Source organism: Tribolium castaneum, chromosome 1, assembly GCF_031307605.1.
Source record: "Tribolium castaneum strain GA2 chromosome 1, icTriCast1.1, whole genome shotgun sequence".
Lineage (NCBI taxonomy): Eukaryota > Metazoa > Arthropoda > Insecta > Coleoptera > Tenebrionidae > Tribolium > Tribolium castaneum.
The window spans coordinates 24,758,204-24,774,938 of record NC_087394.1 but is presented as its reverse complement, the minus strand read 5'-3'; the positions used below and the strand labels follow the sequence as shown (position 1 = coordinate 24,774,938).

Sequence of the window (16,735 nt, the reverse complement as noted above, 5' to 3'; positions counted from 1 at the left end):
GAAAACGAATATTTATCTTGTGAAAAAACATCAAAGGCAAATACAGATGTACGAGATATGTGTCGGACATCGCACAAAAAGCCATAACTTGACAAAAAAGTGTAATTTTTTGATAGCTATTTTCCGCTTATCTTGCAATAACTTTAACAGTTTAAACTGTCACCAACCTGAAAAATTATTTATTTTTAATTTGTTTCAGTTATTCATTACCAAAAAATTTAAATAACAAAAAGTTGTACTAAATTTATTTGGAAAGCAAATTTCCCACATGTGCTATTTTTGCAGCACTCCCTCCGCCCGTGCTGCAAACAAATTATTACGATTATTATGTGGGAAATTGTATTGTTAGGTAAATAGATAAATTTTTACAACAGCAGCTTATGAATATTTTTTCCTGAATGGCTATTTACGGCTACAAAAACCGCTTCGTTACCTTTAAATGGCACAAAAGCACCGGAAACCCTGGGCCGATTGTATAATACGTTACGTGTCGGTGTTGGGTAACTCCACCAAGTCGAAGGAGAGAGGTGGAAGGCAACAAGGGAGAGCATGTCCCAATGCGTGGTGGTATCGACGTTTTGAAGCGAGTCATGGCGCATTGTGCTTCAAGCAGTAATCGAAAGTTGTTCTTTGTAGTGTTGAGTGTGTTAATGCCGACACGATATAGCTTTACGTTCAGTGATTAATTAAACATTGCTCTTCGTTATCATCTTGTGCAGATTTGTGACAGTGTGTCCGTGACAGGGCATCGATTTTTGAGGTGAATGTCGCGCTGGTAAATTTTTCTTACCTCAGCAATAAAAAAGGTTAATTTTGTAAAGTAAATGTATTTTTATCGGGCTGTGTGTATTGCTGGGAATTTGGCTTTAGATTGTAGGAGGACCGAAAATAAAACACATTGTTGGGCGAATTATAAATACTTCAATTTTGAATTTTATTACCATCAAAATATTAAATTTTGCCACAGCTGCTACCTACCACCACTACCACCTGTTAATACCAATGTTATGTCACACTTTTATTTAGGATAAATATCCCATTAACCTCTGCTTATTTTGCATCTTTAACTTATCGGCTACTAATTAGTTACAGTTTAAATGATCTCATTTATACCAAAAAAATCGTTTTGATCCACTAATTTATGATAGATATTCATCAGTTTCAGTAATAGTTATTTTTAGAAATTAACTTTTAGTGAAGTGTGTAAAGTTAATGATAACAAAGATCACAAGAGAAATGGAGCACTAAATTTTACAAGCTTTAAATTGCAATAATATTTCGAAAATAACTTTAATTACAAATAGAGTCAAAATGTTTGGACGCATTAAATTTTTAATCAGTAGAAAACAATGGATGATAAATGATAATAAACATAAATACTTAAGGCGTGACAGAGGTATGAGGTAATGAAACGATTAAATGGACAGTTTTGGATGACGATATAAAGTAATAACTATCTTCAAAATTGCAAATTTAAATTCGTTTAAAAATATTTTTGTGACAATGGAACATTTTTTGCGTGGGTTTTCGTCTCTCATTTTATTGAATTTTTGTAAATCCTTACGTAGGTTTATGTGGGTGTATTTATAAAATTGCGCGTTTTCATTTTTATTTAAAATTTCATTTTGCCGACTTTGAACACAGATGTACCATGTGTATACAGGAATTTTTTACATACAATAAAGCCGTACATTAACCTTCAACAAAAAGTGTTTTCTCACCTCCAGTCGGTTTAAATTCCTACAATGTTTTAATGGTAAAAATGTACAGTTACAGAATTACCGCACTCGTACACCGTATACCATTTATGACGTTAAATAAAATACGAATTTTCTCCTACTTACATAATGCAATTCGCATGAATTTTAATTAGAATTATTATAAAGTAAAAGTAGTCGGAGCATATAATTTGAGAAAATAAATTTTGCCTGACAAAAAAATTAAACAAACACCCTGTGCGTGACTGTACATAATGAAAAAAGATTCAAACGGAACGAATAATTATTCCGACGTTATTTCCGGCTATTAGTTAATCATTTCGACTCAAATTTATCTATAGGGAAGTAAAACGCTAATGGATTTACTCTCAATTAAAGTTGAGACTTGCAATGCAATACTTTCATGTTTTCCTTGTTTCAAAGGTGGTTAAAATAATTAAAAAATTAACCGAAATATGAAAAAAACTGCACAAATTACAAATCATTGTTCTTTAAACAAAAATTTTATTTTCAAATGGATTTTTCAAAATTTCTAATCGAATTCGTATCTGCATATCTTCTGTTAGTTGCATTTTACAGGCGGAGGACTCGTAAAATTAAAATTAAACTATATTGTCATGAAATGTCACTAAAGCAACTACAAAATGTTACTTACTCAAAATTTAATTTGTTTTAACAAAAGGTTGTTTCGAAATAACTTGTTTTTTTAAATTATTACCAATTATAGGTATTACCAATTTCCAATACATAATTGACTTTTTAATTGATATTAAAAAATTCAGCATAATAATTATTATTGTTTGCAATTTGACAGGAATAATTGCATTTTCTGTGAAAAATTAGAAACTAAAATCCCTATCACAAAGCGTTTCAGTCACGTAAAGGGAACATGTTTAGTTATAGGGCGGACTTAATTTTTATGTTACCTGTATTCTTAACCATGCATATTTTTCGAAAACGGAAAAGATAGCGCCAATGAAGTACTTTTTAATTTTCTGTCTTATTTTTGAAAATAAAATAAAAATAGTCTTAATAAAATAGATTTTAAAATTCCAAAGTCCCAGTTATTACTATTATTATGGCCGGTTTATAGATAGAAAAATCACTTAAAGTTAGACGTGATTCCATATCTGGTGGCGAACTGACAGTAACATAAAAGTCTCTTGAAATGCACTCACTTGGTTAAGATAATGAAATACATGGGCGTGCATTTTTTTCGCTAAAATTTACTTAATTGTCATTTGAAAATGATTTTATTACGACGCCTATGGGCAATTTTTTTTTCAACAGTAAACATGTGTTTAATGCCAAAATTCAGACATTTTTGACAATGTCAGTTCGCCGCCAGATTTGGAATAAGCTCTAATTGTGCTGATAAAAGTTATAACACACGAATAGACCAATCAAATTGCTTCAATTGGGTCATGTGACCAGTTAATCACGCATTTAATTGCGGATTAAATTAATGATGCTTCTATAAAGTGGTCCTTAGATATTCAAAAAATTACGTTTTTCTTGATGTTCTCGTTACAATCCTGCAGACAGAGAAAAGCCACAAACAGCATTTTGCATAATTCTGTTCTGTAAAGTCATGAAACTTTTGATAGAAAAACTTTTGGAAAATTCTAAATTAAATTCACTTGAAGTTTTAAATTTCTCAACTTTCCAAAACTTTTCTAAAGACGTACTTATCTAAACGTATGTATTCTATTATGTTTTGTATTATTTATTGTGTTGCCACTTTTTAACGTAGATGGGTAGGAATTGGGATAATTTTTATATTTTATCTAAGACATACTGTATGTATGTATAATTTTTTTCTCGTAATTATTTAGGTAAAAAAAATAAACAAAATAAGATAATACAGCCAGGTGTGGTCATATCATATCAATTTTAGTCTGAAATACATTATAATTTCTTTGGTTTTATTAATAGTTATTATTTGGGGAGAGAATTGAGAAAGTAAGTCAATCAATATTTTGACGGGGGTAGGTATTTTTTTGAAGCTTAAAAGTCCATAAAAGTCCATAATTCTTTTTGAATTGAACCTGCAATTCTAAACTTATTTAGACCTTTGAAAATTCGATTTCTGATTTTACCATAGGTAATATTCATACGCCATTTGAAATTCGAAATTTCTAATAAGAAATTAAAGTCTTCAAAATTTTACGAAGGTTTCGAAAGACGTAGAACACCCAAAAATCATCTTTTTTAAAGACATTGGCATCTGAAAAACTATTAACTATAAATACTGAAAACTACTACTGAATACTACAGTAGTGAAAACCGTTTCTCTGTATTTGCTCTCCAAATCTAGTTATTTCGATTTAAAGTTGGAAGTTCTCGCGATGTTCAAAACGAAATTTAGGACAAAAAAAAATCTAGACTAGGAAGTAGTTAATTTTTGGTTTTATGGAAGATGTGAGAAAAATCTTAACATATCTGTCAGGTTTTTGGTGATTGAGAGGGTTGTTCACTGATAAGAGGATTCGGTGATCGGTTGTGACGTCATGATTTCTTTCTTTCGAAGCGATTATCTCGCATATTTAAATACAGGAAATTTTAAAAACAACCTACTGGGATAAAACAACCGATTGTTTCAGTTTCCATTAAAATATAAAACAATGCCTCTAAACTTGGGCATTCTGTTATTTATAGAACATATTTTATTATTAACTGTTTCCAAATTTTCAAATTTTATATCAAAATATAATTTCTCTAGATTTAATAATTATTTTGGGAAAAAATAGACAAGTAAGACAATATTGTCAAGTCAAGTCAAGTCAAGTCAGGTCAGATCTGACTTGACAGTCTTAGAACACACTGTATAATTTCTTTGGATTTAGTGATTATTTAGGGAAAGAATAGATAAAATAAGACAATACTAGCTTAACCTAACAACCTCAAACAGTTAAACGGAACTAATCTGTTAAATCACTCATTTGGATGTTAATGTTAGCCATAAAATCGCAAAAAATCCTTTTCATAATTTAATGATTCATAAACGAAAGAGGAAAATCGATGTTTTATTATCTTTTTTCCGTCGATTGCGATAAAATCTGAATCATGCCGACCTCTCTCCACTTGCATAGAGCTCTAAACTGGAGCACCGGCGTTTTATTTATAATTCGTGCGATCTGGGCGAGCTTATTTTTAGTGAATAGTCGTCGTCGCGACGGATGAAAATGCAGGAAAGTGCCTAAAGCTCCGTGTTTGCAGATATCCCCATCGCATGGAGCACGATTCAGTGGAAGTATGGCCGCGACATGGGCGATCTAGCCGAAGCCGTTGAAGACTTGATCTGCACGTTCGACCCAACTGGAGACACCACGATGGATACGCTGGCCATGTTCGTCTTCGGCTGGATCCTGGCCGCCCTCTTCGTCCTGTGGCTGGGGAAGATCGTCTACGCTCGATTCTTAGCGAGAGCATCATCATCATCATCGAACGAAACGAAAACGAAAATCGAGCCGGTGTCGGCGGACGCCGTCGACGCCAAAGCTGTGAAGAAGACGGCCACCGCGCCCGTGAAGAGCGCGCCCAGCGGCGGGAAAGGGGGCTACGTGCCGCCCACGCCGCCGGTGAGGAAGAGGCTCACGAGGCAGAGTCCGACGCCGGAAGTCAGGAAAGTCAAGTACGTGCCGGCACCACAGTGCACCGGACCGGACAATGTTTGTGTGTTGTGGGTTAATGACGTGCTGCAGTGGTTGTACAACGACTTGGTCATCGTTAATGAACTCTTGGCGGTGTGGCTGCAAGCGATGAATGAGTTCACCAAGAAAACGGCGGCGGAGGTAATTTCAATCATTCGAATTTTATAAGACCATGAAAAAAAGTTTCAGTTTTTTGAAAAATTGTGTAAAAAATGTGAATATGCTCAGAACCCAAAAGCCAGAAATGTTAAATAGGCATGCATTTGTCAAATTTCTGATTACCGGTTATTACATTTCTTTATTAATGCCAACATTGTCATTCTATCTAAATAATAATTTTCAGTGGTCACAACCAACAAAAAAAAACAATTTTATAAAAGAATATTCTTACTCATGTCTATGTTTTAGTACTTCCAGTGATCTGGTATTTATAATACAACTCGTCCTGAAAGAGCGAAAGAGCAAAAAAGTTTTTTTTACTGTTTAAAAAAATTATTATCGTACTTCCCTATTTTATCTTTCTGTTTTTATTTTGCTTTATGTATCGAAACCGAAAGCGAGGTTTCGGTCGGTAACAGATTTGAAGATGTTTTTTAGCAGTTTTCAAGCTGCAACCGGATACATACTAAAATTTATCAAGATTATTGACTACAGAAACACAGCATTCTTACACTCTGGATTACTTTATAATAATCTCTATTTTGTTAAAACTAATTTAAATGATTAAAAAATTATAGAAAAGTACAAAGGGCACTCACTCAAGACATATTTTGAGTTTATTTATGTAGATTTTAGGACTTCTTTAAAAAACTAAGGGTTGGTTTATAAAAGTGCCATCGAGAGTCATTAAAATTTAATCCAGGAATAAACTAGTTGGAAATTAAGTTAATTCAATTAATTAAATTTCTAAATACGTATAGTGTATAAGTTAATACAGGTCGATGCAGAATTAAATTCTGCTTTATTTAAATGAGAAAAATTAGGTAATTTCATTTGGAATAATTGAGTTATTGCTATGGGTAATTATTTGTGTGATTATTATTTGAGGTTTGTTAAGTTTTTCGAAATTTGAAAAAGGTAAAGGAACGATTTCTGCTTTCTCCTCGGTTTTCTCTTTCAAATGTCCAAATACGATTTTAAAATACTCGGAAATGATTAAGTTTATCAATTTTTGAAGAGCAAGATGCAAATCCAAAAAAAATTAAGAGTCGAAATATCTTGAAAACGAATAAACTTAAAAATATAAAAATAAAAATACAGCTTTCTTATTGCAAGTAAGGGAAAATGATTTGGTTCTTTTTTGTTTATTTAAATTTCTACATGTTTTGGCACATTTTTTGTAATGCCATCTTTAGGAGATGGTTTAATAATAATTCATCGCGTTTATCCTTTATAGATAGATATTAGAATGTAGTACATATTATAATTACAAGTGTTAAAAAAAATTGGAAAGAAAAATTACTCGAAAGTAATCGAAAATATTTGCCATGGAAATGTGACATTTCATTTATTTTGTTGGTGTAAACGTACTTCAAAAAATAAAACAAAAAATGTTTTCAATTTTAATTTTTTATTTAAAATTTCTGAGATTTTGAGACATTTCAAGCTTATTGTAGAAATTTTCATTCTCATTATTTCTTGATGTTTCTATAAGCCAATAAAAACTTCACTTTTATTCACTTCTAGTGCTTCTAGCCAATAAAATGAAAATAAAAAAGGAATACTCAACAATTTTTAATTTTTAGTGAGTTTATTTTTTTTTTCGATTAACAGATTTTTTTTTGATTTGACGTATGTGGAACAAAACCGCCAAAATAATCCATCAAATATCACAATCTCGTGACTGTGCAAATAGGTTAGTAAATTACTTTTCAGAACTTTTCTTAAACGTGTTGACATTACAACATATGCAATATATAATACTGGGTGGCTATAAAAATGATTACAAAAATACATTGTCCAATTCTTACTTTTTCGTAATAATACTTTCAATTATTTTTGGATGTTTCTAAAAATTATTAAAAACGTTTTCAAGTTCACTATCGTGGTTCACTTTTAGCCATTAAATCAATAAGATTGTAGGAATTTTCTATTTAACAAATTAACTCTACTGCCCTGACCTGACCTGACCTAGCAATACGTTTTTGAAAAGCTAGGTCAAATAATATTCAATTTATTCTCACTCTTTTTTTATAATACTTTCGAAAAAAAAAATGATTATGAACATAGGAATTCTGGTTTAATCAATCAAAATTTTAAGTTTAGAACGTCTTTAACAAACTATGCTTTTTTAAACCCAGAATATCATATTCAGAATTTAGTTTTTCCAAGATCTTGCAATCAATATTAACTACTTCCGACTTCCCAATTTGGAATTTTGGAGCAGAGCTCAGAATTCATTGTATCAGCTTTTTGCTTTGTTGTTTAATTACTCCAAATCACGGTCTTTATCAAATTTTATCAATTTCGTGCGCAGTCATTAATTTGCATAATATTCATTCCACAAACAGTATCATTACATGACAAATTGCTTGTTTCCTCTCTTTGATGTTACCGTGGTTTGAAGTTCTGCAATCATTAAAAAATAATACCTGCTTTTAAATCGAACCTTTGTTTTCTTATACAGGAGCAAACGCTACTAAATAATGCAATTGATTTTTTTACGAATAAAAACATTACTTATTATTATTTATAAAAAGCCATTTCAGGGCCACTATGGTTATTTTCTCTTATCAGTCTTTATCAAAGAATTCCGTGGGTAACCACAGAACAATATCATGGTTTTTTCAATGCTATATTCAACTAGTGAATAATTGGCTACCAGTTGCATAATTTTCCCTAAAAATAGCCAAACCAAACCACCCACCTGTGTCTGAACTAAAACTAAACAAAAGGTGAACTGTGTGTGAGCTATTATAAACTTACCTCATCGCTCACGTCATCGTTTTATTACCTAATTCTAATTTTACACCCGTTTGGCACGAAACCACATTTACCATGCCGTACCCTTGATATTATAATCACTTACTCATTTCGAAATTTATATTATTCCATCTCCAAATTTCCTGTTTGCAAAAATGATTTTTAAACGGAAGGTTTTGTGATAATGATAAATAAAAAATAGGAACAGTTGGAATCCCAAATCATTTATTACCATTCAATAGTGGCATGAATAAAATGTGTCGGTTTGAAAAATTCAACACAACGCGCTCAGCTTTGTGGATTTATTGATCGGCTTTTCCAACAGTTTTTATTGTGAAAAATCTCTCACAACACAAGCCTATAAAATGATTCGTTTTTTATTAGTTGTTGTCTCGAATGATGGCCAAATGTAATTAAATTATGAGTATACCTACTGTGTACACAGAAAAAGAGGTATGTTAGACATTCTTTCTGCTATAACTCACTCGTCCTTATCACTGATAAAAAGTAAAACAATGTTGAGTGAACGCTGTCAGGATATCTAGACGTTTCTTGGCTATTAAATCACGTTTTCTACTTTGTTTTACGGCTAAATTTTCGTAACTTCGTCAGCCATAGCCGTCCCTGATCTAGACTCAATCAGAGCCACAAATTTTGATTTAATTCAATTGACATTGATTTTAATTGACCCCAAATACATGTTTTACACCTACATTTAGCATTCCTCATTAAATGCACTTAAAATTTCGCTAAATGGACAAGTAAATGTCAGTAAAAAGTTAAAAATTTAGCCTCATTTTTTACGTTTTCAAATTACCTTACTTATTTTTTTAAATTACGTGATGACGCTATTTTAACCTTTCCCAAACATTCACATTTTGATACATTCCTTATATGGTTTCAGCTTAAATCGAATTACAAGTAGCTAAACCTTTTATTGTGTTTTTTAAGTGGGGACAGAGAGGGTCGGGATTTATCAGGCAATTTGTAAATTGTTTGAACTTTTGCCAAAAAATCCCGTGCCAAATAATAGCAAGATTCCTATTGTTCGAAAAGTAAACAATTTTTTGGCCTCGTTTGAAGTGTAAAGGGTTCGTTACGTTTGGTACAAATGACATTTAAAACAATAAATATTCGTAGATGTTACTTTCTCTGGTAATTATACGAAAAAAAAAATACGAGAACATTTCTGTATGTTTGTTTTAATTTTATGACAATTATTCGTGTCTTTCGAGATCTTTGTCTCAAGATACAGACTGTAATGCGTGGACTTCTTGTTTGAATATTTCACTCTTTTTTTGAGATATTGATTATTGAGCAAAGATCTATTTCCATTCTTTATCAGTTGTTGTTTTTTCAAGATTGTTTCCCCAAATATTTGGAAGAAGATTTACACTCTGCATATTTTTTTAAACAACTGAATTTTAAAATTAGCCTACAGTCTGCAGATTTAAGATTAAAGAAGAATCAAAGCTTTTTTGTAGATATGTATTAACAAAATGGTATTTAAAAATTTTTTTTGTTGGTTGACATGATAATGAATAACAGCTGTTATTTTTTCGAAAAATATTAACATTTTCGCACTTTCTAAGATTTTGGAGATAAAAATTAGGTTTTTTTTGTAAATAATCGTTACAAGTTAATTTTTCTTTTCAGCAAGGAGTCGGTGTGGAATTCGTCCGTATCCTCCCCGAGACGAATCCTCCCCTCCTGACAAACATATTTGCTGAGAACGATTCAAAAGATGACGTGGTAAGTAATCGCACCTTTTTATAGTGTCGTGACATCACCATTTTGAAAACACATTCTTACATCAACGCCGATTAAAACCGATGACGAAAGTTGTCAGTTTCCGATTCGGGTCAATTGATTTAATTTTTTTTACGTTGTCGCAAAGGTTAATCAAACCAAAAATCGGGCCACACGATATCACGAAAAATTAGCACAAGGAATACAAACAGTTTGTTTTCATCGTTGGTTAAATAAATCGAATGTCATTTGTGATAATGATAACACGGGGCACGTAATTATGGCAATTATTTTAATCGATGCGATAATTTGAGAGAATTAGAGAAAAGCAACCACCCTTGTCCCCGGCGATGATGTCATTTCTGGCGCCGTCTAGGTCATCGAAAATTCATGTGGGGGTTCAACTGACCTCTCCCTCTTGTTTTATTGATTAAATGATTCAACGTGACTGCAAAAATACCTGTTACATCGGGCACAGAATGGGTTTCCTTGAAAGTGTATAAACAGAGTCTAATTTAAACATTTACATTAAATAAACACCAGCTATAAATAAAGTGCAGTGCGCTTTTTGGAAAACTTATTTTTCATTCATTGTTTGCCATTAAATAATCGTGATTGTTGTAATTGTACTCGTGGCTACTTACAGGTCATGAACCGCTCAATTGTGGAAAAACTACGGTGTAGACATTAATTTCTATTTTTATCCTAATGATCCCCACACTTATTTAGGCAGTCTATCGATTGATTGATTTTATGTTTTTTTTTCCTAAATATTTAAAGTCGTTACGTTTTTATCACACGGTTAATAATTAAATGGACCAAATTCTAATCTCACTGAACTTATATTCATTTCACATTTTATTTAGGCAAGTTGTTTAAAAAATTCCTGCCCAAAATCAGTTGTTTCATTTTAAATAGTTTCAAATTTCAAATTATTTGTAAAGTAAATAAAGACCAAGACTGCAAACTTCAAAGTTTTAGCTCTTCTAGTGGTTCACCTTGGCCGTTCGATAAAATTCGCATTCAGTGCTCTCCTTGTAACTAATTTAAAAAAATAATTTAATGCAATTATCCCTAATTTAAAATTGTAAAACACAAAATCGGCAAAAAACTGGTTATTTCCAGATGATATTTGAGAGAACAATTTATTTCCAAATTAAATTCACTTTTTTATCACTTGGCACGTTTGAAATTAATTTTTTGTGTCGATTTATTACGAAAAAAAGACGCTCAAAGTCGAAGGTATTCAGCAGTAATAACTGCGATGATTAAATGTGTAAACTTTTGCATTATAAACCGTCGTTTTTGTGTTGTTTGCGTAAATGCGCCCCGCGATAAGCCCCCTTCACCTTGCACTTTTCATATCATTCACGTCCAAGCAATTAATACTAATTTTGTTGTAACAGTGACTAACGGATTTTTGTTTTTTGCAGACAATCACATGTGACTGTGAAGCCACACCAGCATTACAATTAAAAAGCTTCCGCCAAAAAGGTGACAAAGTCGAAACATCACATTACAGAGTTAATATTAATCGCTTTAGGGCAAGGTTAAACATCTTTTGCATATCTGAAAAATTACAAGCCGACGTTAAGTGCGACGGTTGGCCCGAAATTAAAGTGGCACTTGCGCCCGTCGGCAACATCAAAAACAACTTGGACGAAACCCAACTCCAGGAAGTCATAAAGTACTAGACCCCCCCTTTTTGGCAAAACACAATTTTAATTGATTCGAATTTCAGCGAGATCATCATCAACGCCTTGAGGAACACCGAGGTGCACCTCAACCTCGCCCAGTACCCCACCAGCCCCAGGCTCATCAGGCATGTCAACACAGCCCCCGGACACATCCTACCCGTCCACTATGACAGCATGGTAATCAATCGCCACTTTTACGCTAAATAACTAATTTTTGACTCACCGAGCGCCAAAGTCTTGCTTTTTCGAAAGTTTTCCAACACAATAACCCAAACTTTGAAAATTTTCACTGACATGGCGTTCGCAATTTTGGAACACTGCTACCAACCGGTCACATTTCAACAACAAGCTAACAAACGTGTTTTTAACTTGATGCTGGTAAAACTTACTTATGAAAGAGTTTAGAATCAGTATTAAAAAGTTGGAACTATGTTTAAGGCAGCCTCAAAGGCTTTAACGCAACTTTTTGTGAGAATTTACGCAAGGTGTGGTTGGTAGCGCTGATCCCAATGACACTGGGATGAAGACGAAATTTGTAAAATTTACCAAAAAATACGGTTTTATGGCCTAAAAACATAGTCTGGACCCTCTTAACATTGTAATTTAGCATTGAAAATTGGTTTAAACGGCCAAATTAATGTAAAAATGAGTTTTTTTGTGACATGTGAAACCTAACCTTATTTTTTCTAATTATTGTTTTTTTGTAAAATACAGTCTAATGCGTACACCTCGACGCCGAACCACCAGCCGCTCCAAGTCCCTGGCGAGAAGCGCCTTCTGGTTAAGGTGGTCCGCGCCGCCCAGCTGGGGGCTTCCACCGGCTGCACGGAGCCCTACTGCGTGGTGGAAATCGACGAGCCCCCGCAGAAGAACCAGACTTCGATCAAGAAAAGCACTGATTCGCCGTTTTGGGACGAGCAATTCCTATTGTAAGCTCCGCGGTTGCAGAAAAGCGGGAAATTTTATGTTACATTTCAGCGATTTGTCCCAAAATACGGCCGAAGTTTTGTTTGAAGTTTACGATCATGCAGTCAAACCGAATAAGTTTCTCGGTTTGGCCATCGTTGGAGTGGACGAACTCATCGCGAATCCGTCCCAAAGACAGATTATTTCGCTCCAGGGGGCTCCGTATGAGAGTGACCCGGTTTCGGGGACTCTCACTGTCGAGTTTTTGTTCGTCGAGGGGGCTGATATTCCGAATATCGGGGGTGGACAACCGTACAAGATCAAGGAGACGATTAGGCAACCTTTGACGCCCACTAATAGTGCGAGGATGCAAAATATGACGTTCCAGAATGGTAATTAATAGTTATTTAATAACAAGGGTAGTAATTAAGTAGTTACGAGAATTTTCCTTTGATCGTGTCTTTGTTTAATTAAACATTTCATATTCATGAGATTCTACGCCATATGTCATATTGAAAAATCTCATTGAATTATCTAATTTGTATATTTGGTTGCCGAACCACCAATTCTGTAACTTGACATGAATTGACCTGACCTAACAATACAGGTGTTCCGGCTGTTCCGTCTAAGCTGCACATTAGAATTATTGAAAGTTCGAATAATGATATTGGTCTGAAAAAATAGTGAACAGCCATAATCCCTTGGGTTCTGTTTAATGGAAATATTTTCAACAATGCGGCACTTCCGGTTATCCTGGAAGTCGGAATTAACTTTCTTATTTTAGATGGAAAGATATAGTTTTTACTGCGTTTTTAAATAAGTAATAATAATAATAATTTATTTGTAGCAGCAAAACAGTTACAATATAATTAGTTACAACAAGAAAAAAAATACGATAACAAAATTAGAATTTTCTACAAGTTGTTCCTACCACAAATTGGACCAAAAGGCAGCAAAGCTGATCAAGGTTTTGGCTCAGACAATAAATGAGAAATAACAAAATAACAAAACAAAAAAATATCTAATTCTATTTAACAAAATTATAGAGAGGAAAAAACCCATAAAAAAATAGAAAAGTAATTTTATAAGAAACAAGTCGAGTTATTTCAAAGAGATTTTTTGTTATCAGCTTTTCCTGTACCTAAATTTAGCTATTTTCCATATTTATGGTTTTAAATGGAGAATTAAATTTGTATATGAAATCGGCCCTAAAAATGGTTATTAAACAAACGGTCAACGGAAAATTAAACTAACGGCAATAAAAAGTGTTAATTGATTATTTGTTTTAGAAAATCTGACCAATGGAAATCATTATAGTGACAGAGATTTAGATAATAGGCAGAATATAAGTCAGAATAAAAACACTCTGGTGATACACAGTGTACAAAGGGTGAGTCAAGCGATTTGATTGGGGCTCGAAATAATTTTTGTGCTTTTAGCAACCGTCTCAAAGGCTCGTGAAGGTAAATATCTAAAAAAAACACTTGTTTTTTTCTAATGTATCTAAACACTTAACATATTTTTTGATGATTTAACACGTTGTGTGCATTTTGTTTAATTTTTGACTAACCCAAGGTTGCACTGACTGACGGCACTTGGAAAGAGATCGAACGCGTCGAAAAAACCGACGACAATCAGGAAGACGTTGAGAATTTAAATGGCAGCGTTAGCAACGAACTAAACGGCACTAACGAAAGTAAAGATAAAGACGCTTCAGAGGCTGAAACATCCAAGGTTTGATTTTTATGTTGCATGATTTTATTAACCAAAAATGTTTTTAATAAGCGATGATTTACAAAATTAATGAATTTTTAGCCCGGTGATTTCTCCAACACTGGAACCCTCCAATCGCAGACATCCTCTGATATAGAAAACCGAGGTCGTCCGAGGAAACGTCGCGACTTTTTCGGGACTATCAAGCGCCGATTGGGGAAATCCCGGTCGAAGTCGGTCGGACCCGACAACGACAATGGCCGAGATGACTCGATGAATCGGTCGGTTTCTGCCGACAGGAGCCGAAACGATGAAAGTAAGTGGCAGTGCTGCCAACGTTGTAAAACTAAATTTACCAGTTACTGGCCCGACAAAGCGGACTATATTCGCTATTTTTTCTTTGTGAAAACAATTGATTTGAAAGTGTTGTAATTTTTCAGCTAAAAATTCTATAGTTTTCTCCGTAAGAAGTAGTTAAACGGGACCGAAAAATTACTAAATTAGATAAAGAAAGGCTTTATTTTACTTTTTTAAGTGTTCTAGAAGCAACCAAAATCGCGTTATTTGTGAATATTATTTATGGGTTTGAATTGGAAACTGAATTATTTTTTTAGCACTATTTTAAGATAAAATCTCCATACTTTTGTGAAAAGTTGCTAATTTCCAGCTGAAAAATCACAATGTTTAACGTTTTAGCACGTTTTTCAGTAAGAAACGTGCATATTTAATAAACAATTTACACAAATACTGTAAAAATTACTAAATTATTTCGAAAATGAGAAGATTTAGAGCTTTAGTACATTTTTCCATTACACAAATTATTTCGGGTAATTTTGTCATAAATAAGCAGAAAAATCTTTAAATTATTCACAAAGTAAGAGTGCAGTTTTTGTTTTTTTTAAGCGTTTAAGTCGAGGTTTGAGCCCATTTTTGAATCAAAAATTCCGCTAAAATTACAAATTTTTAGGCTATCGGCTGAACGTCCCTGGGCAGAAATCCATCGACGAGACCTCGCGTCGGTCGAGTCTTTCCGAGGCCTCGGGTCTTAGCAGCGCTTCAACTAGGACTTACATAAACGAAGCCAGTACTTTAGTACTTGAAACGCTCGAAAACGGAATCAAAAAACACTACTTGGTCCCGTTATCACTCGCACAAAAGTCCAAATGGAGGAAAAAAGGAATCAAACTGCACATTTTCAACGACCATACGTTTATTGCCAGGCACCTAACTGGGTATTTTATTCATTTCGAATAAATAAATTGGTTTTATATTTGAATTTTTCTAGTGGCACTGTTTGTCAAGTGTGCGGAAAGAGCATAGCTCGACGAATTGGGAAACAAGGCTACGAATGTCGCGATTGTTTGTTGAAGTGTCACAAACACTGCCACGTCAAGGTCAACGATAACTGTCCCACGTCCACCATACACAATATTGAATTGTGAGTATTTCACCATGAAAAAAATTGTAATTTTTAGTTATCTACTTAACGTGTTTGGAAACTATTTGTTTGCAGCACTCGCTACGCTCGTGCTGTAAACAAATTGCTTTCCAAATAAGTTAGGTACAATAGTTTTTGTAACGAATAAGTAAAAAATCAGATAACTAATGAATTGTTGTTCCTATGGGTCCATGTTGCCGGTTCTGAGCGAATGATTGGTAAGGGGTGTGCAAAAATAACGCCTCAGCTTTTTGTTACGATAATTCGCTACATTAATTTTACTTTGCTGCTGTTTTCGTGGCCGTAGAAAAAATATGGTGTGGACAGTCTAGTGATGATTTTACGTTTCAGGTCTTACATCACGAATCCCTACACCGATAAGAACATCCGAATGCTTTAATCTCTGGTTACCGTTAATTTCATTTTAAACGGGTAGTTTAGTCTCTAATCTTAAGCAAACTATAGCACAACTTAAGCTGTACATTGAACCACATACACATTGTTTTATTTTTTTGTTTTAACTATATTTGATTATATATTTTTGAATTTTAAGAATCACGTTTTAGTTTTAATTTATTTTGTTAATGTTTGTTTACTATTTTAAAGATCTGTTGGACGTTTTATCGCAAATGTTTACTAATTGTATGCTGATACGAAATTATAAATGTTTCTGTAAGTGCCTGTAAAAATCTTTGTATTTCTATTTAATACAAATAATATGCTATTCAACAAGAAGCGTTTCGTTAAGCCTGAGGTGTAAGTATTCAATATTTATATTATTTTCTTTTGTTAATTGCATAAATGGAAATAAATACGTTTTAACTACACGTTGTTGTTTCATTTTCTCCTAATCATGTCGCAATAAGAAAATGCTCTAATTATTACAAGTCACAAATAAATGACAAAAAGAGAAATCGTAATTCCGCTGACTAACGAAAT

General features: G+C 33.3%; 1 protein-coding gene and 1 long non-coding RNA gene across 5 annotated transcripts; one reads left to right on the top strand and one right to left on the bottom strand.

Annotated features, from left to right (window-relative positions):
• The first annotated feature begins 568 nt into the window (after positions 1-568).
• LOC658718 (uncharacterized protein) lies at positions 569-16,623 on the top strand. 4 transcript variants are annotated; one of them, XM_064356143.1, is made up of 15 exons: positions 569-760; positions 4,938-5,512; positions 9,950-10,045; positions 11,476-11,729; positions 11,784-11,916; positions 12,454-12,668; positions 12,718-13,037; positions 13,935-14,035; positions 14,085-14,108; positions 14,221-14,379; positions 14,461-14,674; positions 15,326-15,590; positions 15,644-15,798; positions 15,986-16,014; positions 16,148-16,623. In XM_064356143.1, the coding sequence occupies exons 2-14, from the start codon at positions 4,985-4,987 to the stop codon at positions 16,009-16,011; spliced, it is 2,490 nt and encodes an 829-aa protein (XP_064212213.1). In that variant the 5' UTR covers positions 569-760; positions 4,938-4,984; the 3' UTR covers positions 16,012-16,014; positions 16,148-16,623. The 4 variants fall into 4 exon arrangements, with proteins under 4 accessions (XP_064212213.1, XP_015834030.1, XP_015834031.1 ...); XM_015978544.2 differs by lacking the exon at positions 15,986-16,014 and having other exon boundaries at positions 15,644-15,796; XM_015978545.2 differs by lacking the exon at positions 15,986-16,014 and having other exon boundaries at positions 569-806; positions 15,644-15,796.
• LOC135265869 (uncharacterized) lies at positions 13,497-14,023 on the bottom strand. Its single transcript, XR_010333725.1, has 2 exons — positions 13,900-14,023; positions 13,497-13,572 (listed from the first exon to the last, which is right to left on the bottom strand). It is a non-coding gene; the product is annotated as an uncharacterized LOC135265869 (long non-coding RNA).
• Positions 16,624-16,735: the final 112 nt, after the last annotated feature.